The sequence below is a fragment of the Pygoscelis adeliae genome, unplaced genomic scaffold (genome assembly GCF_000699105.1).
Source record: "Pygoscelis adeliae isolate BGI_AS28 unplaced genomic scaffold, ASM69910v1 Scaffold304, whole genome shotgun sequence".
In the NCBI taxonomy this organism is placed as follows: Eukaryota; Metazoa; Chordata; class Aves; order Sphenisciformes; family Spheniscidae; genus Pygoscelis; species Pygoscelis adeliae.
In genome coordinates, this window is record NW_008824558.1 from 1,476,204 (window position 1) to 1,504,091 (window position 27,888).

The following is a 27,888-nucleotide window of genomic DNA, read 5'->3' on the forward strand; positions in this document are numbered from 1 at the left end:
CTTCCCCGCGCGGCCCGGAGAGCGCCGGCTGGGAGATGCCTCCCCCTCCTCCGCACCCCTCCTTCCCAAGAACCACCCCACGCTCCGGCCCCCTGGGGAAAGAATTACACAACTTAGCTGGAAAACGTAGGTTCTTTTCTCTTCGCCGGGCTCTGCGTTTTACTTCAGCCAACGTAGGCTGGCGTTAGCTCTTCATACTGCGAGCATTAATAGTCCTGTTTGGAAGTTGCCTGAGGTAACGGGGTAAAATCAGTTCCTTAATCTAGCGGAGTTTTACCTACGTGCAGTTTGAAGACGTGGTTATGGCTTGGCTTTGGCTGGGGAGAAAGGCACCACTGAGCTAATTCAGCTTGGCAGTAGAACTGTTTTTGCTGTAGCCACACACAAGCATTGCAGAAATCTTTCAGGAACATTTGTCCCTCTTCGTTTGGAAAATAAACTTGCTGTAGTTGTCAGGGAAGAAACAATAAGGAGTATACGTAGGACTAGGAGCTATCTATTCATACCCTTCAGAAAAAGACCAGGCCAGAAGGACGGGGAGCTGAACCTCACTTTGGAAAATACCATCTTTTCTATCATTAAATCAGCGCGGCCACATTTCTTTCCTTTGGGAAGTGGAGGGGCTCCCTGTAGAACTGCTAGTATCTCGGTTTCATTTTTTTTTCTCTTCTTTTCTCTTTCTTTCCTGCACAAATATGTATATATTTACTTGAATAAAGCTCTTTTACAGAAGATGGAGCTTGCCCATCAGTACTGAATAATACAGAGCTGGGATTCAATAGAGTTGAATTTTCAAGCTCTTTCTTATCCCGTGCTTTCTTCATTTCAGCAAGAAAACTAGTTTAAAAAAAACCAAGCCAACAACTTGCAGGGTCCTTTAACTTTTTCATTGCTCCCTGTAGTTACCAGTGCTTTATTTGAAAGCAATTGACAACTTCTGATGGAAGACCATGAAGTTTTGCATAAAATTCTACTTACGTGGTACATGTTCCTGAGTGTTTTGTTGCCTAAGGCAGAAAAACTGTAGTTTTGGCTCATTAGTTCAATTCATTATAATTATGCCTAATATTTACGGAAGATTCTTTCCAGCCCCTTTTTCCCCCACCCTCTTCTCCAATAATTGTTATTTAACCAGATCTTAGCTTTAATAGTTCAAAAGCAAAAGAACAGCTTAAGGAATACGCTCTAATATAGCAGTCTTTGTTTAGTTTAAACATCTGTTGCTATTTCCCTTATTATGGAAGTTAACGTTTTTAACACTAAAATAAACACACGCAAAATGAAGAAAAGCAAAGCAAAACTTCAGTGGTGTTTATAGTGAGGTGTTTATATCCCAGTGGTTTAAAAAGTATAAACACTGGCAACATCTGCAGTGAACTCGAAGGGTGTTTTAGAGATGCCTACAGATCTTCCATGCCTCTGCCATAGTATTTATTTTATGAGTGAGTTGTGTCAGCAGTGATGGATCTTGTCTTTTCAAAGACACTGCTGCGGTAGTAACTATATTGACAACAAAGTGCCCTTTCAAACTCAATTAATTAGGATTTATTGAAGGTCATACTTGAACTACTTATAAACAGATGCCTTCCTGAAAAGTACTTTTGCAGATGTAGGGTAAGATACAAATACATTGTATGATGTGAAAGTCGGTTTGTAATTTCAGAGAAAAGAAGTATGGACCTGTATACTACAGGAAATAAATGAGACGGGTTCCTTATTCCTTTAGAATCTCTCTTGAAACACTTGCTTTTGCTTATTGAGATAATTGGTATGCTGGTGAAGTGTGTCATTATCTTTTTATGAGGTTTACCAGCGGTTTTAATCTTTCACCTCTGGCACAAGCCCCTGGAACTATGTGCCATTGATTTGTAGCTGCAGCTTATGGATAAGAGATGTATTGGTACATAAGAAATAGGAAAAGTTCTTCCATCGTGTGCATTTGGCAGCCCTTTAGTTCAACGTGGAGAAGAGTATAATTTGCATCCCAAGACAAGTCCTGCTTTTTCTTGCCCAGCAAGAGTTACAGATAGCAATTTGTTATCTGCAAGCTTCAGGCTACTGAGTTAATGCCAGCACTTGGTTAGTCTTCCTTGACTGGTAGGTGCAGGAAACCTCAGCTATGTCTTAATCTCATTCTGTTCCTAAGAAGTGTCATTCATGATCGTGCTCCAGTGAGTATGGGAACATTTATTGACAGAGTGCTGTTTAGTTCATAAACCATATTTCTGATTTGGGCTTACCCAGTGGAGGTCTGCGGGAAGAAAGTCGAATGGCGACTAATATAGACGGGATCTGCTTTATGGACAGAAAAGTGCCCTTTTGTTGAGGTTGGGGGGGAAATGGGAGATCTCGAAGTTCTCCCATTAACCGTCCAGAAGTAATGGTGTGCTGCAGATTTAGCTGACTGCTTTGTAGTATGGAACCTTAACTGAAGTTGACTGTTTTCTCAAACATAAGAATTTTTAAATTTTTTTTTTTTGTGTTTTTTTTCCCTGTGAGGGTGGTCAAACGCTGGCACAGGTTGCCCAGAGAGGTTGTCGAGTCTCCCATCTTTGGAGATACTCGACACCCCACTGGACATGGCCTTGAGCAACCTGCCCTAGTTGAGCCTGGTTTTGAGCAGGTTTGGACTAGATGATCTCCAGAGGTGCCTTCTAGCCTCAACACTTCTGTGATTCTGTAATATGATGGCAAGTTCTGCATACTCATATAATTAAGACAGCCACGGCCAGCAAAAGCATTGTAACCAGTGATGAGGTGAGGGGGTTCCTGAATGGGGCTCCATAACTTTGAACCGTAGAATAAAGCCATTTCCTTTCCTCAGGCTTGTTTGTTTTATACTGATAATTTGTACTCTTTTGAGTATTTTCTTAATATTATTACTAGCTTTGAGCACCTCTTGATGCCCCATGATAATCTCCACTCTGATTGATGCTTTTGGAGGAAAATCTTAATTTTAACAACGTGGTGTTTTTTTTAACAAGTCGCATAAAAGCGAACATTTGAGTTTTGTCTCCCTCTCCGGTGAAAGAAGATTTTTAAATCATTCAAATGAGAATGTTTAGTCTTTGCCAATGGGAAAGTGACAGTTACATCAGCAATGATCAACCATTTCAAGCAATGTATTGTAATATATTTGGTGCGATAAGAAAGACAAGAAGAAATAATGAGGGAATTGTTGACTCAGCGTCATGAATACATCTGATAACCTCCTACTAAACATTTGCTGCCAGTGATCAATGGCCAGTTTAATGAGTAGTGCTTTCTTATCATTGTTTTCTTCCTAATGAGCTCAGAGACATCAGAAAACTCTTGGGAGACTGTTGTCCTCGCTGAGGTGCAAAGGCCATGAAGCAGAACCGTTCTGTACCAGTCTGGCATTCCCAGTGCTTCCTATCAAATGACAAGCACTTGATCCGGGCATGTATTCAGAGGTGGAACATCTGCATCTTGTTTTGCAATGGAAACTCACTTAACTTCAGCTGAATATTCTTTCTCCCAGAGTCTTGTGTGTGAGGTAATGGCAGGAGGGCTCAGAGCTAAACAAAACAAATCACAGGTGATCCTGCTCTCTGACTAGTGCAGGGGCAGTCTAGCAAGTTCTGGCTCCTCGATTCCAACAGAGTATGTATGAGAAAGTGCAGTCTCCAAGTAGATTTGTTGCATTTTGTTGTTTATCGGAGGGGAGTGTACAGATGGTTGTGTGTTGGAAGGCAGATTTCTGCCTGCCTTCCTCTCTCTCCCATTTTCAAATGCTTTGTGTTATTACTGCATTCTCAAGGCTTGAAACTGCTGTGCTGGGAATGGTATACAGAAATGCAATAAGATGCTAAGAAATCCCCCAGGCATGTTATGAGACTTGGAGCACTCAAAATAGTTATACAGAGTTCTCTGGACAGTCCAGAAGACTGGATTTTTTTTTAATGAAGAAAATTGGATCCAGATTTGTAGAAAAACACCCCTTTTTGGTTTCAGGACAGCTTACATTAGTTAGTGGCATATAACATAATTATTTCACTGACTTCCTGTAACAATGAAGCATTAGTTGGCTACAGCACTGAGCTTGCATAGCTATATGTCTTCTTAGGGCACTGCAAGGCATTTTGAATATATGTATTATCTTCCCAAAAAGGCTGGTTTAGATGTTTGATATCAAACAAGGAGACTGAAACAGATTCTGCTAACTTCATTTGCTTTTTAATGAAATGTAACGTGTTTTCTTAAGGTCTAAAGAATAGTTTCCATCAGTTTTCTTTGCTGACCTTGCATTTTACTCTGGGTTTGTAACATCAGTTTCTCCTATTAACTCCAAAGTTTGGTTTAGTTTCTAAATATATAAAATGACTTTAACACTATTCTTAATAGAATTAGTGGAATAATAAATGGGATAAAAATCTCCTTCATGGTGAATTAAGTGTTCTTATTTATAATGCAGTGTAAAATTTCTGTTCAAATTTCTGTTCAAAGTCATGTAAACTAAGATGCACCTACAGAATGTTCCCCATTTATAGAACATTCTGTGGGTTTTGCTTTTTCAGTGTCTTTTATCTTCAGGAAAAAACAAAGAGCTCCAACTTCACAGTTGGGCTTTTCTTACTCATTTCCTCCTAGCATGAAGTTGGGAATATCCTTTTCAGTACTGACATCAAAATTCAGCTTATTTTCCTCATTCATCAAAGGCAGGGTAGATTTAGGTCATACTTAAGCATTTTTTTTTTCCCTGGAGTTCTGTTGTTCTCCTCGCCCTTGATGCTAGTTCAGCATTTGTACTGAGAACTCAAACAAGGAAATTAAAAAAAAAAAATATAATAGTGGGTTATCCCACAACTTTCGATAGATAAGATAGGCAGCACATTTTTTCTGAGATAAAAGGTAGTGAGGTTTGTAGCAGTAAGTTGAATTCTGTGTTAATGAGCAGTTTGCTTAAAGGCTGTAACTTGTTACTCACAAGTCAAATTTGTTACAGTGCCAGGTCTCTTTGGATATAAATCCAGGGATTTCAGGAGACATTGAAAAAGCTTAAATTGCTCCAGAGTTTGAACAATGCGCTGTATTGTGTGGAGAACTGTTAGAGGAAAAAATACAGCTTAAACAACAGTCTTCATTGTGTGGCATCTGAAATTATGAATGAAAAAGTTCATCCATATGTATTGGTTTTGCCTTTTTTAAATATCTGCTTTGCATGAAAATAGTTGTCTATTAATTTCTTCTTGAGGATTAATACAGATGGGCCTTTATATTTGATTTTGGCTGAATAGACTACAGAGTTTTAACATGCTGCATGCAGACAGTGTGCCAAGCAATTTAGCAAAGTTGTTTACACTAACAATAATCCAGCAGGACAGAGCCTATAATTTTTCACTGATAATAGTACGAGGTAGTGACGAATACAAGTTTCTGGAGGAGTGTTTACAAAAATGGTATTATACTTTTTCAGTGTTAAGGAATCATGAGTGGTTTTGGGTTTAATTTCTTTTTTAAAGCCAGCCAATTTTTTCTTCATCGTGCAGTCTGTATCATCTCCCTGAAAATTACTTTACAAATCAGCATGGAACGATTGGTGGACACACAGAGGCATTGTTTCCTTTCCCTTTCAGTAAAAGCCATGCGCTTTGGAAGGTAACTGACTGGGTGATATAGCACTGCTAGATGTTGTTGTATAAGCACTATGCCAGGACTGTGGGTGCAGTAACATACACACCATGAGTGCCACGATGCACAGTTCTAATTTCCTGGAGGCAGATTTCCCTCGGTGCTTCATCTGACAGCTTTTTTTAAAGAAAGAGCCGACGTTCTCATGCCTATCTCTACAAGTTGTTGTAATGGCGCGTGTAGCTTGGTGTGTACTGGCAGGTATCTTAGGAGTCTTGGTGGGACGGAAAGAGAGGCTGTAGATCACCCAGCACAAGTGCAATTTTGAACAGGCAGTTGAGCTCTTAATTAGCGTTATCTCTGTCAACTTGTAAACCTCATGTTACAGATGGATGGAGTTGGAAGAGTTCTATTCTTAACATCAGTAGTAGTTTGGCACTGATTCTAAGGTAAGGCAAGCTTGGAGCATTTTAGCTGAGCTCCATACAGCTTTTTCTTGTATGACCGTGGTGAAATTGAAGTATGTTGTTCCTGGGACCACCACAACATTGGTTCTAGCCAAAGAAAAAGTCATCCAGAAACTTCAGTGAGGTGGTGGGTCTTTATCAAAGATCTTTCGATACCTAGTTTTAATAGGAATGTAAGCCCTGAAAATCTCAGGTAAAAAGTAATACGAATGTGGGGGACAAAAGTGTGAAACGCAGTTCAGAATGTTTCCTTTTATGTAAGTTTCATGGCGCAGTTTGGTATCAGATTTTTTAAAGTAACACTTTTCTTTTTTCTTCCCTTTTTAACTGTGTTGTTGCTTGCGTTAACATAGCAGTGCATGGTGCAGTCCAGCTTTTCCCTCCGAAAATGTTGTGTGACACTTTGTGCCTCATTTTGTCTTTGGAGGAAAAGATCATCCACAATGTAAAGTACGTGGATGGAGGTAGATAATATTTGGGCTAAAGTGGAATGTTACAGCCTTTGTGGCATAGGAGGAGGAAAGAAAGTATGCCTTCAGCCGGTAGGTGCCAGCTTAGTTCCTTCACAAAAAATGTGGCTCCTGTCTTTTCATAATACATATTGTTACAAGAGTCTATCTTTGATTATTTTAAGACATGTTCTTTTTCACTCCTCATCATTTTGGAGCGTTCCTTGTCAGCTGTGAGAACCAAGCATTGTAGTGTATAACTTTCCTCCTATTCTTCCAAACGTTGCTAGCAGGTTCCAGGAAATATATTTGCTCTCCCAGGAAAAGTTTGGAACCAGTTATGTTTAAAAAGCAGTAGGTTTTCCTGGAAACCCATTTGACAGAGCAGGCATGGAAACCACTCAGCATTACACCTCCCTGGTTTGCAAGACTTAATATTTATTCCTCAGCATGCAGAAATAGTTTTTTTGCCTTTAAACGTGGGTTGTAGTTCGAAGTAAGAGAGGTATTAAACCTCTAGATAGATGAGCCTATCTTTTTTGCCCAGGAAGGAATGGCACTGCTGTATAGGAATATAAGGCAGTATTGAAATATTTATTATGTCTTGTTTTAACCAAAAATCACAGAACAGCAGATTGGCAATAGCCTTTGTAGTTACCATCTATGAAGCGCCCAGCCCAGCAGTCCTTTGTGTAAGAAGAGTGAAAACCAAAGCTGCTAAGTGGATCTTTTAGAATAGCTGTTGTCTTTTTGGGAATGAGTACTTGTTTTAAAAATGGCATTAGTGCACTCCAGTTGCCCTTTAGAGATGGTATCATGACTTCCAATTTTGTTACTTGCTTGTTAATGTTTAGTATTTCTCACCTCCAAAAGTAAATTTAGGTATTTGTAAAATCAGCAGGTTTTGACACTTTCAGAGCAGAACCTTTCAGAAAATTATTGTTTCTTGGCTCCAGATTACTAAATTGGAGTTTTCTTCTGTGATGCGTCGCTAATTGTAATTAAATGGCCATATGAAGATCAAAGTTGTCCAGACAAAAGGAAACTATTTCTATGAATCTAAATTACCTAGGAAGACCAGTAAATGCCACACAAGAGCTAGCCAAGTAAAATAAGACTATTTAGTTGTTCTGTTTATATTCTTTGGAAAGTAATCTGTTCTAAAGCAGGAGCTCTACAAAAAGTACTCTTAGCATATAGAAAAAAAAAGTTGACATAACTATGGCACCTCCTTTGCGGTGGTTTTATACAGAACACTTAAATGAAGATGGGGTGAGGGAAGTGCTGTATGATTCATATAGGACAAGTTTGAACTCAGCCAGTTTCTTGGATTTAGTATAAATATTTATGGCATTGAAGGGGATTTTTTTTTAATATGCTTCCTTGTGCTCTGGATCTTTTAGCTGTCCTCCTCAGACATCTGGTGTGCATTGCTGCTTGTTTAACACCCACCCTTCAGTTTTCATGCTGTGGCATCTCGGAGAGCTATCGCAGTCACTCTGTGGTCGGCGTAAATTAAATCTCATAGAGCCAGCTGGGAGAATGCTGACGTGCACGCTTTTCCTAAAACCAGTGGCTACAGTTAAAGAGGTGAACACTTTGCTCTTGTCTTGCTGTAGGCATCATACTGAGCTATTTACCAAGTGTTAAAAATAGGAATTCTAACATTAGCAATGATGTTTACAGATTCTTGACTAGTTTCTCTTTCTTAGAAAAAGCTTCTCTTATCAATGTTTTATAATAAATGTATCTAACTTAGCTCATCAGCAAAAAAAATTAAGTTCTCTTCCTTTAAAAATCCTTAAAAGTCCTAATTTCTAAGACTGTAACTGCTTTGAGGTACCTTATGCTTGCCTTAACAGCTAATCTGTGGATGTACTGAGTTTTTCTTCGTAGCACAGTAAATTGAACACTACCCTATTTGGTTTCAAGTGTTTCTCAGTTATTCTCAATTATTTTTTTTATATATATATATATATGTTCATTTAGAAGCAAGTATGATAAAAAATATTTTAATACTCATTGTAATATATTTGTATAGATATAATTTTAATCCTCTCTGCAGAATCCTAGTCCTCACAGAAGCCTAGTTAATTCAACCTTCAGCTACCCCCATGAAATAAATAGTGAATGTTATTCTTAGGGGGGGGGGGAAGAGCTGTAATTGGTTAAATTCATGTAAGTCGGGGATAAAGCTGACAGCAACATTCAAAGTGTCTTGATTCTAATACTTTGCTGCAGTGCTTAAACCTTACCATGATCTGTTAGTAAACAAAAAGTGCTTTTACCTGTTTGTTTTGAGATGTGCAAATAAAAATTGTAATTCATCAGCTAAACAGATAAAAACTATGATCTTTGAAACTTGGACTGATGATTTATGGACTAGATGCCTGCTTTCTGCTCAGCAGTCATGGAGGGAACAGGAGCTTTTGGACTAAAATCTCTTGTGGCTGTGGTTCATCTATAGTGGGCCCCTTCTACACTGAGATGATGAAATCTGTTTCGGGGGAAGTAGTTGAGCCTTTTTAGCCGATACGAGGATTGAGCTCTTACAAAAAATGGTGGGATGGAAGAATTTTAAGTTCCCCTATTTGAGCCACAGGACCTCTGCAGGTCTGTTCTTTTCTATTTGAGGCCTGTTGAGTTGCATAAAAGGCGTGTGCCCACTGATGCCAGCAGTTAATTTTATATTCTCTTCAGAAGATGAGTTGGGATAAGAAACTGCAATTAAATAGCAGTCCAACTGTGGTCATGCAATGCACGGCTTGGCAACAGGCAAGCTGATAAACCATTTATGACTTGAAGCAGTGCTTCCAAACCTTTTTAATTAATACAGTGTCTCACTGCCACTGAAGTGGCTGTTTGGTTCCATTAAAAACTTCACAGTGGTATTTAATGGAGTGCCTGCTTAATTATGGGGTGGAACATCTTTAATCTGTGATGGAGGGTAGAGATCTGCAGAAATGTTTAGGATGTACATCATTCAAGTAAAATGGGGAAGGATTTAAGAGATAATTAACTGGGGAGTGATATCATAGTAATGTAGTGAGAGATTTAATTTCTGGATCCTGTGGAGCTACTGTTGTGTGAATGGTGGGACACAGACATGCAACTGACATTTTTTGTTACCTTCGTTTTACCAACCCATCTGCTCTTCCCTGTCTTTTCTGTGTTTTGTCAGGAATGACTTGCTTCTGCAACTTTGAAGTAAGTAAACAAGGAGCCTGGAGTTAAGTTAATCAAAAGGGGGATTCAGCTAAAGACTAGTAGGTGTAGGGGGAGGAAGACGAAGCCCTAATTAAAGGTCTTTGAGAAGTAGAGTGTACCTTTGGTACTGCTCACGCACTGCGATCCCATGACTATCAAGATAACTTCAAAAATACAAATTTCTGCTTGTTCCTTGCTTTTCCAAGAGTTCTGGAAAACCTGCCCTCAATGCCCAGAAAACTGTGAGAAAGGCTGTCCAGGCAGCGTGTAATTTCTTGGTAGCAAACACAATCCCTCCCTCTATCTTTCCTGCCTTAGCTTCCCCTTGGAGAGAACATTTATTTTAAGTGACCCTGCAACTTGGCCCCATAAACCACCCTCCTTCTTGTGAAATAAACAGTCCAGCTATGATTTAGACAGTGCTCCCATCTATCCCTTAGCACCAAAGGGTTGTCTGCCCTTTTATCTCTCTGAATCTGACCTCTATCAATCCCAGTTGCTGTGTAGTAGTGCTGGCTATTGGAGTGGGTAGGAGCATTAATTCGGATCCAGTATCTTCAGTCCTTTTGAGGAGGGAATAATAATGTTCTCTGGTACCAGATTTATCACAGCTGAATCTTCTAGTGGAACAACAGTTTTCAAGGTCTTGTACCCTGTGGTTACCTAAAATTTTTCTGTGGATCTCTTCATAGCGAGTCTTTTTTCCCCAATAAAATTACATATCTTAGTTGCATGTCATGAGCCCAAGATTAAAAACTGCTGTGTCAGAGGAACAAAATTAATTTTATCTTTTCCTTAGTGGTGGTGTGTGCCTGTTTGTTTTGGAGACAATCCTTTTAGGAACAATGGTAATATTTTGGATTTTTTTATGTATGTTTCTTCATACCAGCACCCATAACCCTGGAGAAATTATATGGCATCCTTTCCTCTCCATCTCATGAGCCACACCGTTCTCTGAGCTTTTCTAGAAGATGAAGCCTTCACAAGTTTTTGGTTATTAAAACACTACATGTGAGCAACAGCTGAGGAAGACTGTTGCGTTGTGTCTCAGAATAATACAAAGCCAGTGGGTTGAAGGATCTATATTACCCAACCTTGTAGTGCTTATGATGAGCTTGAATTCATTCTCTTCTACTGGCTGAGGCAGTGGCTGGGTCATATCCTGGCCTACTGCCATCAGTTACAGTAAAACCCTGCACATAAGGAATTGGCAAGCTGACACGTCCTCCTCATTTTCTATGTAAATAGCATGATCAAAAGACTATCTTGTTTTCATCTGAATGGTTTGTGTAGTTGGCTGTTGGATTCAGAGTGCTTGACTGCCCTGCACAGTTGTCATTGCTCTCTTGCTTTCCCTCTGTAGAAGGGATTTTGGAGCCCATTTTGAAGGACAAAGGGATTTTGTTCTTTACAATGGATTCTTTGTGGGAGATGGGCTGGAATTGTTCTGACATTCTGTGGATTAAAGTCTTCACTATTATGTCCAGCTTGGTTGAAGGGGCTCTGTGTTCCTTAAATACCTGAGTCCATTTCAGACAGGCTGCAATCAGGTAGCAGCAAACCAAAACTGAAATTGAAGTTTTTCCTGTGTTCATTAGGCCAAATGTAATTTGCTCATTCCACCTCAGTTTAGGAAGAGATTATCATGTTGGTGACTGTGAAGGTGGCAGCAGCTCCTAGTTGTCTGGCCGTGTGTATGTGATGATTAAGGCTTGCCTCCGATCCCATCTCCTCCTGCCCTGTGGCAGCAGCTTCAGGTATTTGACTGCTTGGCCACATGCCATATGGGGAAAATGCGGTAGCCGAGACTACTTTGCTTTTTATGGCCTTTTTTTTTTTTTTTTTTAATTTACCATGTTGAGGTCTCTTGTATGCTACTAATAGGAATCCAATCAGGGAACTTAACACTAAGCTTAGCAGGACTTGCACACAGTACAGTGGTCTAAACAGTGACACTACTGTTTTCCAAATCCATTCCGAAGGGAGCCACCCACGTGCGCATATCTTCTACTAACATTTTTAATATATATGCTTTTGTGTTTGTATTGTAAAAATACAGCATTTATATCCTCTCTCTTGAGCCTTCCACCTTCCAGGTAGGGAATTTGGGGAAAAATAAAATGGGAATAAAAGAAACATTGCTTGAAAGTGCGATGTCAGATTTCGCAGCTCTTTTAGAAAGCTCATTTTTATTGATGCTCTGAATTTTTCCACATGTAGCAAAGGAGAATAAATGTGAGAAAAGGTGTTTGGGGCATGTTTATAGTAAACTACAGTAAAAGCTTGCAGTATATCTAAAAATAGGCTCCAATATAAATAAGTGGAATATATATTTTTTTTTTAACCTTTGCATAGCACCTTTTGCTTCAAATCCTTATGAAAGAAACAGCGCACAATGTATTGGATTTAATTTTAATATGATGCCATTACAAGTAACCATTTCAAAATTAATGTTTTAAGCATTGTTGTCTTAGAACGTACTGACTGTGCTCATATCCACATGGGGCATTGATTACCCAGTGCAATAGTCTAGAGTTTAATTTATGTTACAGGACCATATCCATGAAATACCAGCCATCAGAGCAGAAGGTCTTGTTTTAGACCTGAGTATCTACATTGCTGTCCGCTAACAGAAACAGTATCTAAAAAAAGGTAGCAAATGTTGTCTGTCGACTTAGGAGGTATTATTCAAATGTGAGCTTTCGCAAATTGAATTTCCTATTTGTCTCTCTTTGCCATTGCATGAAAATACATAGTTACAAGGTATCATTTAGTATGTTGAAATACTGCTTAAGCACCCAATCTAACCATTTTTTCTGTTGTGACCTTGCTGTGGCTTTGATTTACTTTTGAAATAGATGGCAGGTCTTCTAGCTTTGATTGTTACTGCTAAAAGACAGGCTAGTCTTCGATCAGGTCAGCTGTCCCGTCTTTTATGTGACGCGGTAAGTCATTTAGCTGGGTGACAAAAGAAAGAACACCTAGATCTGGAAACCAGCATTGTTTTGGAAAGCAACGTCTTCAACATGTTGATTTACGGTTATATTCCATTCACAGTTTTTTATTGATGGTGTTTTTACATTTTTAATAAAATCACATTATCACACTGATAAAAATAAAACTTTTTATCTGGCAACTTTTAAAATCTGCGTATCAGAAACGTGAGAGAATGCTGTATAATAGTTTTGCAAATAAATTAAAGGAAGCTGAATTCTGATGATATATTTATTATTTAAACTTTGTGTGGTGGTAGTTTTAATTACATATTCTGGAATTATTTCCTATATTAGGAATTACGGTACCAATCATGGTCCTTGTTTCCCGCTTTCTCGAGTGTATGTGTCCCATAAGCATTCCAGCCAGGTTACAAGGTCAAAATGACAGTGTCTTACCTTGAGGCACCAAGACTGATGGAACTTCGCCTCTCTTCATGGGTCTAGCCCACAGACACTCGCTTAGAACCTTTAGCGATTTCAACTGCATGGAGGAAAAAATGTTACCTAGCACAGAAGAAACTTAAATGACTAAATTTCAGTATTACTATACATGGAGTACGGTGTAGGGATACACCAGAACTACCTACAGTACTTAAAATGCAGTATGTTTTGCCAGGTAATTAAATGGATCATATGTCTTTTGCTGACCAGTAAACACTGATGTCATGTTTTCTAAGCAACTACAAGAATGTGAAATTTACTGTTTTCTGCAGAAAACGTAAGTGATGCTTCTCCCTTTGTCTTCCTTTCTCTTTTATTCCCCCCCCCCCCCCCCTTTGTTTGGGATGCCCTTGTTGGGTCACGCTGTTCTGCACCAAACAAAAGTAATCTGCAGCGCTCTACGTAGGAAGTACCATTAATCTGAGGAGTTGTACCTTTGTTGGCTTATTCAGCAAGGTATTATTGTCAGTTTTGAAGTGTCTAACACAGGGCTGTTTGTGCTCTTTTGACAGTTTCCTTTATGTACCAGTATATTGACTGTCACGGCTTTTACCTGAACAAGGATTGTGCGTATCTGGCCATATGCAGTCACAGGACAAGGCTAGCCAGAGAGGGGCGATGTATCTGTGTAGGACAGTCCACTGTTTTATAATTACTTTAGATCTTGCTTGTGTACCAAACCCCGCATTGTTTGGCAGGGCTGGGTGGCCCAAGTACGCGCCGTATGAAGGCACATGCTGCTTTCTGTACTTGCTCGGACTTGGTAGCTCTACTTAGCATGGCAGTTTGCCTTTCTTCTATATGAGCCTCTGTAATGCATTGAGCAAACATAAAATGATAACTTGTGTTAATTTTTAGTCCCTCTTAACTGACTTTAGATGTTTGATATAGGTTTTTCCTGAGAGAGCTGGCAAAAGACTCAGAAAGAAGTGTTTTTTGGAAGCAACCTTGCTTTCTGAGCAAAAAACCCATCCTCAGTCTTGAACTGAGGGAAATCCTTTTTTGACATTGATGTTAACAAGTATTGTAGACACCCCTAGTGCTGTTTATCTGGAGATTAGTGTAATTTAGCATTGACTGCATTTAAATCTTGTCTGCCAGATCATTGGAATCTTTTTTTAGGCATAATTTACATGAGTACAGGTTCTCTAAGCAGAAGAAAGGAACATTTTTTAGACTTTCAGCTCGGGCAGGTGCTGCAAGAGTTAGCGAAATGGGACGCTATCTTAAATGGAGATCTGCTAATTTATGAAGTAGTCTCATGCTCTACAATTAGACCTAAGCCCGAGTTCATTGTTGGTTTGTAACTGAACACAGCCCCACAGTCACAACTGTTGAGGTGTGAAAATTGAAATTTGTCAGAGGAAATATTAAGGAGCTCTGCCAGACCGGAGCATTAAAATTTATTCCATCCTGCTTTCTTTGTGGCATATCTGCTGCACTTCTTTCCATGCCATCAATTTCTTGCCTATTTACCAAGATCCTTTTTTCAGTTAATTTTCTTTTTTTACTCAACACCAAAAATTTATTAAAAGGAGACTCTTTCAATTGGTACCTGGTTAGCAGAGTGAGGAGAATTTATTTCAGTCATAGTTTAAGTGGTCAGTAGAGACTTTTTACTTCTCTTACGTTTATGAAGCAGTTTGTAGAACAGTTATCTGTGTAAGTCGATTTATGTACAGAGAGTGTGCATATGCTATTTTGTACAGCTATGCTTTTACAATACGATGAGAGAGAATATATGATGATGTAGCCAGTTTTTCACAGTACATTTGAAGGAGCAAATACAGTTACAGTTAGGTTTGGGGAGGCAATTTTGCCACTTTCCGCCTGTCGCAATTCAGTGTTTTGTATGTAATACAGCATTTTCAAGACCTATTAAGTTGAAATCTGCTTTAGCCTGTGCTAGTCAGCTCTGATTAACAACATGTGTCTCTTGAAAGGATCCTCAAGCAAGCATGCCTGCACTCTGCAAGCGATATCACTGTACCTGAATTCTTTTCTTTGCGCAGTCTTTTGAACGAAAGAGGAGGAAAAAGCGGGTGGAGATGACTGAATGCAGAGGTCACTATTTTATGTTCTTGCTTGCAGTGTCAAGCATAATGTGTCCCTCATTGGCAGGCATGGTCAGATGGAGGAGCCAGAACAGAATAGTCGATTAAATCACTGTATTTTGTTTTTGGCCATGGGTTTTCTGGCATACATATCTCTGCACAGTGGTAGCCAGAGCTTGGTTCCAGGAGTAAGTGCTTTTCGTATGTTTTGTAAATGGATGACAGCAGGCTTTTGCCAATTTTTCTGCACATGTGTATGTGACTTTTTGGTTTCTACTAAATTAGCTTTTTGTCATATTACAAGAAAGTCAGTGAAGTATGTGTCAGAGAAGTGAATCAGTAAGTTGGCTGCTGAAAGAAATCTATCAATTATAATAAAAAATATTTCCAAGATCTAATTTCATAGCAGCATTTTACGATTAGGCTGTTCTCATTAATACTTTTTTTTGTTGTTGTTCCTGTAGTTTGCTATTTTATTGTGCTCTCCAGGTAGGCCTGTTTTATATACTACAAAGGAAATACAGACTACTGTGACTTTGTTTACAGTGTTTGGCAGACTACCTCCCAGAATTAAATCTTATTTAAGCTCAGCTTAAATCATATCTTTTACAGAAACTGCGATCCAGAAATAAAGTAGTGGTACAAAATGATGTTTTTACATGAGGGATTTTTTTGTTTGTTTGAATGGGGGTTATAGAAGTATTCAGCAATTATATAAATAAATATAATTTGTGACTGCTTCTTAGGGTATCTTTTTTCATGAACCAAAGATTTACTACTGAGGAGTCTGAATGGATTAATTCATTTTCTTTTGTCAAGCAAGTGAAGTAAATCTGCCTTAAATTACATACTTTTAATATTGTCTGTAGTCTAACTATTTCACACAGATTTAATTTCTGGGGAATTTCACCAATTTCAAGGATATCAATCCTCTTACAGTGTGTAGTATGCTGTGAAGTAATACCCAAACTAGGCAGCTGACAATATCTGCAGATAAATTCTGCGGTACTGTATTGTGATTCTTTTGTTTTGATAACTTGTTTTGATGACTTGTTGAATCGAGTTATTTGTGGTGACTCCCTTGCTTGGTATTTGATATCTCAAATCATGTGATTTTTGTCCACGAATTGGAATTTTTATGCCATTTATCCCAATTTATGTTGGCACAGACTGACTTCTGTGTTTGAGATAGTGGAAGAAAACATGCAATAGTTTATAAATTCATTCCAATCTATTTGCAATTTAATCTTGTGATTGTTAGAATGTTAGGAATATAAAATTAAACTAATTTTATAATATACGTTTCACACATATATATAGCTTTTGTGGATGTCTTGGCTTTTCAGCAGAAATGTTTCATATGTCACGAGAGCTAAATTTTGATCTTGGATCAGTAGAGAAAACTGCCCTTGAAGATCTTCCTGTATTGCTGATTCCTGGGAATCTCTGGCCCTAAGAACATGAGGCAACTCCTTCTACTAATGAGAGTTTGTCTGCATGGAGGTATTGGAAAAGGTAATTAAAGGTGTAATGCACGTTAATTAAAGTCTGTTAAACTCTCGTGCCCATGATTTTAGTAATTAATAGAGTGGCCTGAGGTCATGGTAATTCAGTCCAAGACCTTAAAGGTAAGGACCTTGTTGACAAACACCACAACCGATGTTTTTAAATTTTTTTCCTCCCAAAGTTGTTAAATGGGTCAGGAATTTACTCTTGTGGACAAGTCCATTTGTCAGATGCAGAACGGAAAAGTAAAATGGGCAAGGGCAGTGCTGGAATTTTCTTTCAAGGAGTTTTATGTCAATCTTCAGTTGGAAAGACGAAGCCTTTCATTTCTGGATTGTAATTAATGCTCAGAGTTTATGCATTAATAGTAGCCAGCAGGAGAGAGGAAATTGGGAGGGGGAATAGGATATGGTAGCCATGTCTCAGTGCAGCCCATACTGAGTTGCTGGGTCAGAGAGGAAGGAAGCTAGCTGCCAAAATAGTGTATATTTTTTTTTTCCAGTCTTTGGTAACTCCTGGAGTTCTCAGACATTTTTTAAGACTTCTCTGGTGTCTTGCTATCAAATCCACACTTGTAAAAACATGACTTTTGCTGTTGTGATGTTTGTATTGCATGGACATTTCAGTAGGGACACAGATACTGCTGAGTGAACTGCAAGAGAAATGCAAACAGTGTTGAAAATCCACTGTTTACAGAGAACTATCCTGGTGGTGTATACGTCTGAAAAGAGCCATGCTGGTTTTACAAACATATAGTTTGCATGTGTTAATTTGAATCACTTTCAGTTTAGGCTTGTAAGTGGTTAAAATAAAGAACATTCTTGCTGACTGCATGGACTTCTGTCAACTGAGTACACTACTGCAGTACTGCTATATAGGCAGACACTACGTCACGTTGTTATCTCTGTTTAGCTTGTCTGTGCTTTATCATGTTGCCCAACAAGTTTTAATAAAAAAAAGAGAAAAAAAAAAAGAGACTAGTATGAATAGTTGTAAGTAGAACTATCTGAAAGCAGCAGATCTGGAGTGCCTTACACCAGCTGCTTACTGAAACAAAGAGGACTATTATGAGAGGCACAATAAATGTGTTTGCTATCTCTGCTTTCAGTTGCAGTGCAGACACAAGCCGTCACAGTAATGAATTTTGAAGACTGGAGTTTGGACTTGGGGAATTTTATAAAACACAGTTGTTTTATCAGAGTGTTGTCTTGCCAGTTGTATGATGCTAGTCTGGTTACCATGGAGTGTGGTCAGCTGGGGGAGACAAATGTAGTCAGTAAAACAGCATTTTGTGTGGTAGACTCTGCTGTGGTTTCTCCCTCTCTGGTTTAAATTCAAGTTTGGTAAGGAGGAAAGGAGCGGGGAAAGAAGTTGCCTTTTTATTTAAATAAAAAGCAGTTTTAGCCCTAATCAAACTTACAGGCCACGTGAGAACTCATGGTGCAGTACAAATACAGTATATGAATATGCGATTTATACCCCTAAAGAGTGTAGGGTTATTTTTCCTCTTGATCTTACTCTGTTATCTGGACTCTTTTGTTTGGTGGTGTTCTCTGCTTGCCTTGTGTCTGCAGGATGGGCTATACAAGATGTCGAGCACTGGCCACTTGCATCCTCTCACGAGGAGGTGCTCAATGTCTTCCAGCCTGTCCTGCAAGAGCTCTTGCTGCTCCTACCTGCTCACCGCTGCCACCTGTTTGAGGTTGTGTTAATTTGATTAATTTTAGCCGAAGGGCTCTGTGGTGCTGCAGATAAACATACCAGAAGGTATCTGAAGGCCTTGGTGTCCCTTGCGGAATTACCACGTTACTTTACATTACCAAATTTGACAGGCTTGAATTAGAAGCCATTCCTTTCTTTGCTAAATTTCTTTAAAATGGGTTTCTTTAATTCCAACATATGATAGCAACAGCATTTGCACCAGATTTTCTACTCAATCTGAATGTTAATATATAAATGCTCTTGTTACCATACATATAATAAGATGAATTTTTATAGCTTTAAAGAAAAAAAACTCCATTGAGGTAATTGTGTAGTATCAGGCTCCTAGTCACTGTTTGAGGAAAAAGGAAAAGTTTCTAACTTACTAAATTGGGCAATGTCTAGAGATTTTTGTCTTGTAAACACCAGAGTTAGCTTTACATGGATATTTAAATTGCCCATGTTCCTGTCAGGAGTTGCTCAGAAGTCAGGAGGAGTTAGGTGCCTACATGGAATTTGTAATTCCTGCAATGGAATTTTGTGTTTGAGTCTTCAGAAGTGATCTGAGATACTGCAGAGAGAAGAGTGATTGCGCTATGGGTGGGATGAAAGTATCACAAACCTTAGTTGATGAAAGTTTTATCTTTTGACATTGGTATTAACTTATTTTTTTCAAAGATAGAAGTAAGGGAGATTCCTCACCGAAAGTGGTATGATGTGGTTTACTTCTAAAGTTTAGAATATGAACACTATGTAGGTGGAGGTCTCTACTGGCAAAATGTAAAGGCTGAAGAAAAAATGCAGAAATTTTACTGATCTGAAGATTATTTCATATGAGAGGTCTTTTTGATAAAAGCTACTCTTGTGACATTAGAGTGGTTGTGGGGGGCTTCCCAATTAACGCTTCATTTTTTTCAAACAGGAGAGGATCTGGATGTCTGTCTTAGAGCATTTGCAGCAGAGCACAGTTTTTACTATTTAGAGCTGAGATGGAAAGTTCCTATTTAGATTTGGTGCCAGAGTCTTTAATAGAAATCATGACTTGTGGTATATTGTAGGTCAGTGTATATTTGCTAGTTTATATTATGCTGACTAAATTGGCAAAATGCTTATTTTTACTGGTAAACATTCAGGAGGTTTTCTCCTCACTCGTTCTTTTTCCAACAAAATAGTATTTGTCGTGTGTGGAATTAGGGCAGCATTTTATAAATCATCTGCCTCGGCGATGATGTGAAAATGTGTGGTGGCATACAAAGATTTCCATTGTCAGGTACCTCAGGGCTGTAGATGGAGTTAACTTTATCCTAATTTTAGTTCTGGAAATTATGGCCATGTAGAAAACAAAATGCTTCTGGCAGTGTAGGAAAAATACAAATTTTAAACTCTAGCAAAAGTGGCTATTTCAGGGATATTACCAGAATAGGTAACCCTGATTAATTTAGCTCCTCTCCAAGCCCCTTATGAAGCCCCAAAAGCATTTTTTAACATCTTTAAATCCCTATGAAGTCTAAATATGACAAGTCTAAATATGACCTGTGGCTGTAAGGATGTGAGTTCCAGTAAAGTCCGTAACTGTTGGTGAAATGCAGCACTGTGCTTTAGGCTATATGTTTAGTGAGACATTTAATTGAAATGGTGAAAGTACTCTGGCCCCGCTTTAATGCGTGCTTAGTAACAATATGTGAATGTGTTTATGCGCAAGCTAATTGTATTATTTCTGGCATTATTTATACACAGCTCCCACGTGCTGTGAATGGCATTTTCTGATAGGTGTTAGATTATATAAAATTTATAATTACTCAGTACTGTACCAGCAGTCTGTCTAGTTGAAAATCAGCATTCTTAAAATGGAAATTTTGTGATTCTTGTGCTGAAGAAGTATGCTCTTTTGTTCGTTGCTCCGAACATAGTTTAAAAGTATAGAGAAGGACATTTAAGGACAAACTTAGACTTGCATCAGCAAGTTCCAATTTTTTCCCTAATTTTTACCTTGCATAGTTATATACCAGACAAGCTTGTTTTGGACAGCTTTGTATAAAAGGAATAATTTGAGAATGTGAACGTTTGTTCAGTTTTAGATCTTGAATATTTGGCATAAATGTGAACTGTAGCCCTGGAATTTATAACCACAGCCATAAGAAAATGAACAAAGTGTATTTCATTGCGAATAGTCATGCTTTGCAGAATGAGGTAATGAAAGTTCAGGGTTGGAATGGCAGCTTGTAAGAAGGAATGCTTCTGAATAAAAATGCTGTTGGAAAGATGTGTTATCTCAACCTTTCAGATCATCTGGGGTGAGTTGTCCGCTCTCATATTACCTTTTGTCAACTGTTTATTCCAGCATAAAGCACTAAAGTATGGTCTATGATGCCGTATTTATCTTACAACCACGTTAAATGTGCCTGTGCAGACTTGACATCTGTTTGGGACATTTTTCTGCAAGAATGTTTTCAAAAGCATGCTATTTTACCTCTCTTTTCCCTGCGGTGTTCATTCTCGCTTGTCTTCTTCCTGTAGGTGAAGCAGCTCTAAGAGGTGAGCCCAGAATGCAGTCTCTTCCAGTATCCCCTGCTCTAACCAACCATCGGACAGGCCCTCCTCCTATCAGTCCCAACAAGAGAAAGCTCAGCATGGACCAAGGGGATGATGAGCTAGACTGTGAAAATGACCATGTTTCTAAAATGAGTCGAATGTTCAATCCGCATCTGTAAGTGTCTTGCTTTTATTGCCTCTGGTTCTTAGAATTGAATGCTATCCTCTTAGTTTTGTGTGTGCTAAAATCATACTGTGTCTAAGACTTTGTGCTAGATTTTGCCTTTGTTCCAGTTTGTATAGAAGATCTGCACAAAGGCTGGTGTGATTAGATGGGCGACTTCTTGTTTTCTTTTGTTTTCGTGCAGCATGAAGTAACAGGAATTAGCCCAACTTGACTATTTATAGTAAAACATACATATTCACCTTGCAATTTCTAAAGTATTGTTCATTTGTTCTTTGTAAGCTGCTCCTTTCACTTCCCCTGATTCTGAGCGCTCTGTACTCTCTGCTGATGGGGGGTGGGGAAGCAGAAGGAGGGGAAACAGAAGCGCTTTGCATTTTTCTGAGGCCAGGAGATTGCGAGCCAGCTGCTCTGTAGTCTGCCTTGACAACTGGGCAAGCTGCAGTTGTTGCTAAACATTACTTAAATGATTGCACCGCAGCTCTGACAGTCAGATGCGGAATTTTTCATACAGGTAAGGTGTCGATGAGTTAGGTGCATGTGTTGGGTAATCATCAGATGCCATTCTTGCTGCGTTCTCATTCCTGGGAATGCAAGTCTGGTTGGCATGAAGTACAGGCTTAGAGAATTCCTTTCATTCTTGACTGGAGGAAGTGATCGGAGCAGTTCTGCAGTCCAGGGCAGCCTGATAGCTGTGCGCCTTTCTCTGCTGCCTCAGCTCCTGCAGCCTCTGCATTCCTCGCATTCCACGCTGCTGTGGACTGTTGTGTTCAGTCATAAGATGCGGACAGAGGTATTTATCCTCAAATAAATCACCATAGTGTTAGTCAGAGGCTGGGCCTGTAGTCTGCAGTCTTGGAATTTGTTACAAATCAGGAATCCAGCACTGAAGTAATGCAAAACAATAAAAGCTCACAAGCAGAGAGAGACTTCTCATTTACAACGTACCTTGTTCTTTCTCCTAAAAACTTAACTCTTTATAGCCTTTCCTTGGAGCCGAGAATGCTGGTATTGGAAAGAACCGTATGCTGTATTTCTGTGGCATACATACATGACAACTGAAGAAATTTATGGCATTTCTGAATTATTATGTAACTTTGTGGGAAAAGGTGTGATTTTTTTTTTTTTAAAACTCATTTGCTAGTGATGAAATAAAACAGCTGGCAGTTACGTACATTATAACGCTTCATACAGTGGAGGCCATAAAAGTAATGAAGACTGAACCAAACAGACTCATGCAACCAAGGTTCAAAACTAAAAGATACAGGCAGTTATTCCATGTGATCCCTTAGATATATTTTAAAGCTATCTGATCTTTCCCAGTATGGTACGTTTTTACTCATCCAGTATGGTACATTTTTACTCCATAGATTCTTTCTGTGATTTTATATATGAAATGTGCATCTTTTCCTCTAATAATAAAAAGCACTGGTTGCCTGCCTAGTGTTCATGTGATAGTTTAATTGAAATAGATTAAGTCCATCTACTGCAGATGAATCATCTGAAATAGCAAACATGAGGCCATCTTTTTTTCTACTTTGTTTTATAAGTTTGATCTGGCCATACGAAAATATGCTTTCAACCGAATATTACAAAAACTCAAAACTTTTGTGGTATATCTGAAATAGCTGACTATCTGTAAATTTCAGATATATCAAAACAGTTCACAAACCTTCTCTGAATTTTATTCCCATTTCCCTGCCACCACCACCAATGAAGTTATTTTTTTCGAATGTTTTTCATATTTTTCCCTCTTTTTTGGATTATGACATTCTGGTTTAACAATAGAAATGGATTACTCAAACTGTGGAACTGTCCTAAAAATTCTGGTTTGGAGATGGGAAGTGTGTTGTAGAAGCTTGACTTGTTCACACTAAAGACAAGACAGTAGATTTGGGGAAAGAAATATTTTAGGGAACACAATAATGGCAGTCACGTTGTAGTGACTCGGAGGTTCTAGAAGTGTCAGTTTGACAGCATTCAATTTAGAAAACCAAATCCATAAGAGATGTGGAGCATAATGTGGAGACTCGATGGCACGATATCTTTGGTGTTAGCAAAGACATTTTTGTGGTTTGGACTATAAAGATGAAGTTTGGAGTCTATGTATTTTGAACTTTTCAGGACAAAGTCCCCTGAAAGCGTAGGACAAAAGAGTCGATGGTACAAAAACTGTTCCTGGGCATAGCTGCCCTAGGCAATATTAGGGCTACAGACTGGACATCTTTGCCACATAGCGGTGTTCAAATCCATCCTCCTCTGGCTGAATGTCTTCAGTTATTCTAAATGCCCAGAATGGGCAGACCTTCTTTCTTTGGAAGACAGAAGTCTTTATAACCATGAGCAGCTCGTGTTCAGACATTTGGGTCTTTGTGATTGCGTTGGTAGAACTGTGAAGCAGTTGTATATTCATCCTCTTAACACCAGCATATTGTGCTTGGAAATGTAATTAAATAGGACAAGAATTGTGTGCTGTCGTTCATTAGAAATGCTGGTATCTTTTGTTAGCAATTGGCTGTTAACTCTTAGGTACCAGCACCCAAGCATCGCAGTCACTGTGCTTTGGTGGGAATGAATCCGTTTAAATGCTTTGATATTTTGTTAGAAATCCAGTGATGCCAGCCTTTTCTTCTGAAATGGAATGCTTTGAGATACTCCCTGCTCAGGTGCAACTCCCCGATGTATCTTCTTTGATTAGGTTCTTTGAGTTGCACTGAGGTATGTTTACTTTTACCGTGGAGAAACACAACTACTGGAGTACAGTCAGCTCTGGAGTGGAGTGAATCAAATGCCCTGGAAATCCTACTGTGTTTCTAAAATATGTAATGGAATTCCTGTGCAAAGAATGATTTATCAAAGGCTCTGTTTTTCAGAGGAGATAACTCTCAGCTTTAGGATAAAAAAAATAATTTTAAAAATCAGTATGTGAAACTGCCTACCTTACTTACAGCAGTGTACTGGACTGTATACAGCTTCTGTATTTTTGTGGTCACAGAAATTACACCCATAAGCTCCTCACTTGGGAAAAACGAATACTTCCACCCCAAATTAAAACCTAGGCATTGCAATATGAAACTTCTTTATTTGCCTTTCGCACTTTCTTGTATGTCCCTCAGACGTTTTACTTAAAATGCATTCGTTAAAGTACAGTCTTGCTGAATTAGAATGTGCTTTTTGTACCGTACTTTATTTTCTGGTGCTTTGTAAAGGAGAAGCGAGTTTATTTTAAGCCTCAAGCTGGAACATGCCTTTGTTTTCATATGACTTCACTAAATTCACCTTGATTTACAGAAGAGTAATTAGGAACCTGATTTATATAAGAATTAAAAGCGCTTTATGTATGGGTAAAGTGGCTGGAAAGCTATACCAGTCTTTCTTAACAAACGAAGCTGCTTTGTTACATTTCCAAGGTGCATTTAGCATTTCGTGGCAAGTCCCGTGTCAAATGAACTCCTGTCTGGGCATTGCGGTGTACGGGGAACGTGAATGAAGCGTGTTGTACCTTTAAGTGAAGGTCTCAGGCCTGACCTACGTTATGTGGGTTTCTTGTTTGTCAGGCTGGAGGCATTTTCTCATTTTCACAGTTCAGCTGAAAACAAAGGCCTCCTTATCCTTGCAGGGAGCTCTTAAGAGCTGACATCAGCCTTTTCCCAGCGGGCATCAGTTCTGCCGTAAGAGTCCTTGCAGGGAACGGAGGAGTCCGATAGCAGTTTCTTCTCAGGGCATTTTGTTTGCCAAGTAGCAAAGGAAACGAGGAAGTGAGTAAAGGAGCACAAAGTTTTGTTTTATTTTGTTTTTTAAAAAAGAAATTACACTGGCCTGGTTTTGCTTCTCTCATTTTTAGTAGGAGCTAGCAAATATGTAACTCTTAACTGCTTTTGGGCAAGGGACGGTTATGGCCAATACTTTAAACTTGTGGTGTAGCAATTTTAAAAATAGTTTGTATGCTAGCCAATTGTGGGATCAAATCACTATATTTAAGGTTGAAGTGAATTGATGTCACTGACATCTTCAAAAGGATTCAGATTTTGTGTTACTGGTAAAATTATATGTGAAACTGTCCATTTGAATTTGTATTGGAAGGGGGCTATTTTTTTGTCCCTTGTAGAGTACCTCAGGCTGGAAGCATTTTTGGTTTGGGACAAGCAGGCTTGTGAATGGAGTATTTTCCTCTCAGTCTCTTTGTCACAATTCCTGCTTGGTTTGGTGGCATTAGGATCGCAATGAAAATTAATTTCTATATGAAAATCATCTTACGGCAAAAATTTGCAGCTGTTATGTAGGTGTCTGAGGAATAATCATCTCTTGATTTGTGTGATATATAATTTGACTTTTTCTTGCAATAAAAGAAAGGTCAACACATGAATAAGGTAGTTTAGTGTGTATCGCATAAGATGATGTTTCATTTTGGACATAACCATAGAGACCCAGACGCTTCTGTTTCAAATTCTAGGTTGCGTCTTCACTTCTGTTACAGTGAAGGATCATGGCAAATCTGATCCATAAAGCCAGGCTAGATTCCTGGAGTTTGGAAGCTGCCGTATTTCATAACTTCCTTACCATGAATATCCAATGAAGTTTGCTTACTTTAATGACGCAGTAATAGAAATTACCTTGGCACCCTTTTTAAAAAAATCTGTCTTAAGCTGTCCTGAAAGTTACCTGGATTCGAAGATCATAGAATAATTCAGGTTAGAAGGGGCTTTAAGAGGTCATTTTGTCCAACCTCCTGCTGAGAGCATGGTCGGCTGTGTCCTCTTCCAGCTTGTAGTAGCTCAAAGTAAGGAATTTTGAGTAAGATCTGAAGTACTCGATAAACCACGCTCCTTATTAGAGAAGGACTCTCTCACCTTCCTCCTTACCATTCCCTGACCCCAGCTGAGAATGCAGGGTGAAAATGTTCTGCAGAAAATCAGGTCCCCATTGTGGTGGAGGCTGGCTCCAGCCCCAAGCAGGGCTTGAAAAGATTTAGAACTGGGTTGCAGAGGTAGTGTGGGAGTTTTCAGAAAAGTTCTTTGCTGCTAACTACTGCTTTTTTGGTTCCAAACTTCATGTGGTATTAAGAAGTATGTTTACACTGTCATTTTATTGTCACAAATTGGAATTGAGAAAAAAACCCCAACGCACACAACTCAGAAGACCCCAAATGTCTCTCGTTTGCTTGCAGGCATCTTCACTCAGTTCTCTCGGCACGAATATGCCTTTGAAGTATTTTAGGATAAACCTGGTGTTTTCAAAGCAGTCCTGTTGAAGCTGAAATCCTCTGTACTGCCTGCCAGTGGAACTGTTGCAGTGTGGCTCTTGTTGATTACAGTGGACAAAGGATTACAGAGCAGGTTTCAAACTGCCTTTCCTAATTTTTTTTTTCTTGTATGCATTGCTTGAATGATGGGCCAAACCAATCGGACGTATTTTCTTGTTTATTAACAGAAATCACACACTACACAAAATTATTCTTAAATTGTTTCCAACAAATGCACATTAAATTGAACTTTCAGAGACGGGCTTGAAAGAGCTCATATATCTGAGGTAATATTTAACGCTGAGTTTTGCGAAAGTTCGTATCCGAGGGGAAATTTCAGAAAGTACTCAAGTCCCTCTCAGTTCAGGAGGGTGTAGCCAAGCGCACGTGAAATGCTTGTTATGAACAGTTTCAGGGCTAAAAAATGACAGATAGCTTATCGGTCCTTCACAGAAAGACCTGATCTGTCAAAATTTGGGTTTATGTTTTAAGTACGTGAAAAATCAGGCAGTGTCAGTTCAGGTGTCTCCACTTGCAAACAGAAAGGTTTTGTTAGCTAGCTCCAGAACTCTGCCTTGATACACCGTTTTCCACTTCCATTTTCCTTCTCTTGTGAAGGAGGATAGGGCGTTAAGGCTCCACGCTACCTTGTGAAGCAAAAAGCTGTGTCGTCACTGTGCAGAGGCACCAGCACCGGCACAAGGAACCACAGGCTTGCCGGAGGCCTCGAGGAGGCCTTGTGCGCGCAGGAACGGAACGCGAATCCCTCCAGCCCCGGTGCTGGCTTTCTACCCAGGGGGCCCTTCTGCATTTTCATTAAAGGGAAATTTTACATTGCGCAAATGTATCTACACCTGGGTGAAATTCAACACCAATCCAGAAGTCTGATAGCTAAGCAAGAGGAAGAAAAGAACCAGTAACGTTTACAAACGTATCCTAGATGTATATCCTAAGCGTATGGAAACAAAGGTTTCATCTCACTTCTTTTTATTTAAGCATTTTCCCAGATGTTTCCTGCAGTTTGACAGATGTACCATTTACTAGAAAGTTGCGCTCTTGAGAGTTAGAATGTTATGGACACGGTTGCTATAGACAATGACTCTGTAAGGGTAAGATTTGGAATAAAACGTTACATTAATTTCTAGTTGAATAAGTAAATTTTTTTCCCCAGACTGAAAGTGCTGGACTGGACAGTCTCCTTTCATTTTCTCTCATGCCGTAATGTGCTACAAAAACATGCAAACTGGCTTTAACTCATTCCTGCAAAATTGCTGAGTGCTGACTCCGAATAAATGGCATTATTTCGTACTGTTGAAAGGTGAAAAGTATTCCTCTGGCTACTTCTAACCAGCCGTGGCCATCGTTACGTTTCAAGTAAGTGCTCTAATCGGTAGCCAGCATTTCCCCCTCTCTCCCCAGTTTTTGGTACCTCATCTGAAACGGGGGATGATGAAATGGGGGGGGGCAGTGAGCGTGCAGGCCCTAGCTCATGGTACCGCGGCGCTGCTCTTCGTGCT

At 39.2% G+C, this 27,888-nt stretch overlaps 1 protein-coding gene across 2 annotated transcripts in view; it reads left to right on the forward strand.

Annotated features, from left to right (window-relative positions):
- Nucleotides 1–27,888, forward strand: part of VGLL4 (vestigial-like family member 4) — an 88,335-nt gene that overhangs the window by 40,560 nt on the left and 19,887 nt on the right. For both annotated transcript variants that reach the window (XM_009322001.1, XM_009321999.1), the window contains exon 2: nt 20,931–21,120. In XM_009322001.1, the coding sequence (XP_009320276.1) occupies nt 20,931–21,120 (190 nt within the window). The remainder of the gene's footprint in view (nt 1–20,930; nt 21,121–27,888) is intronic.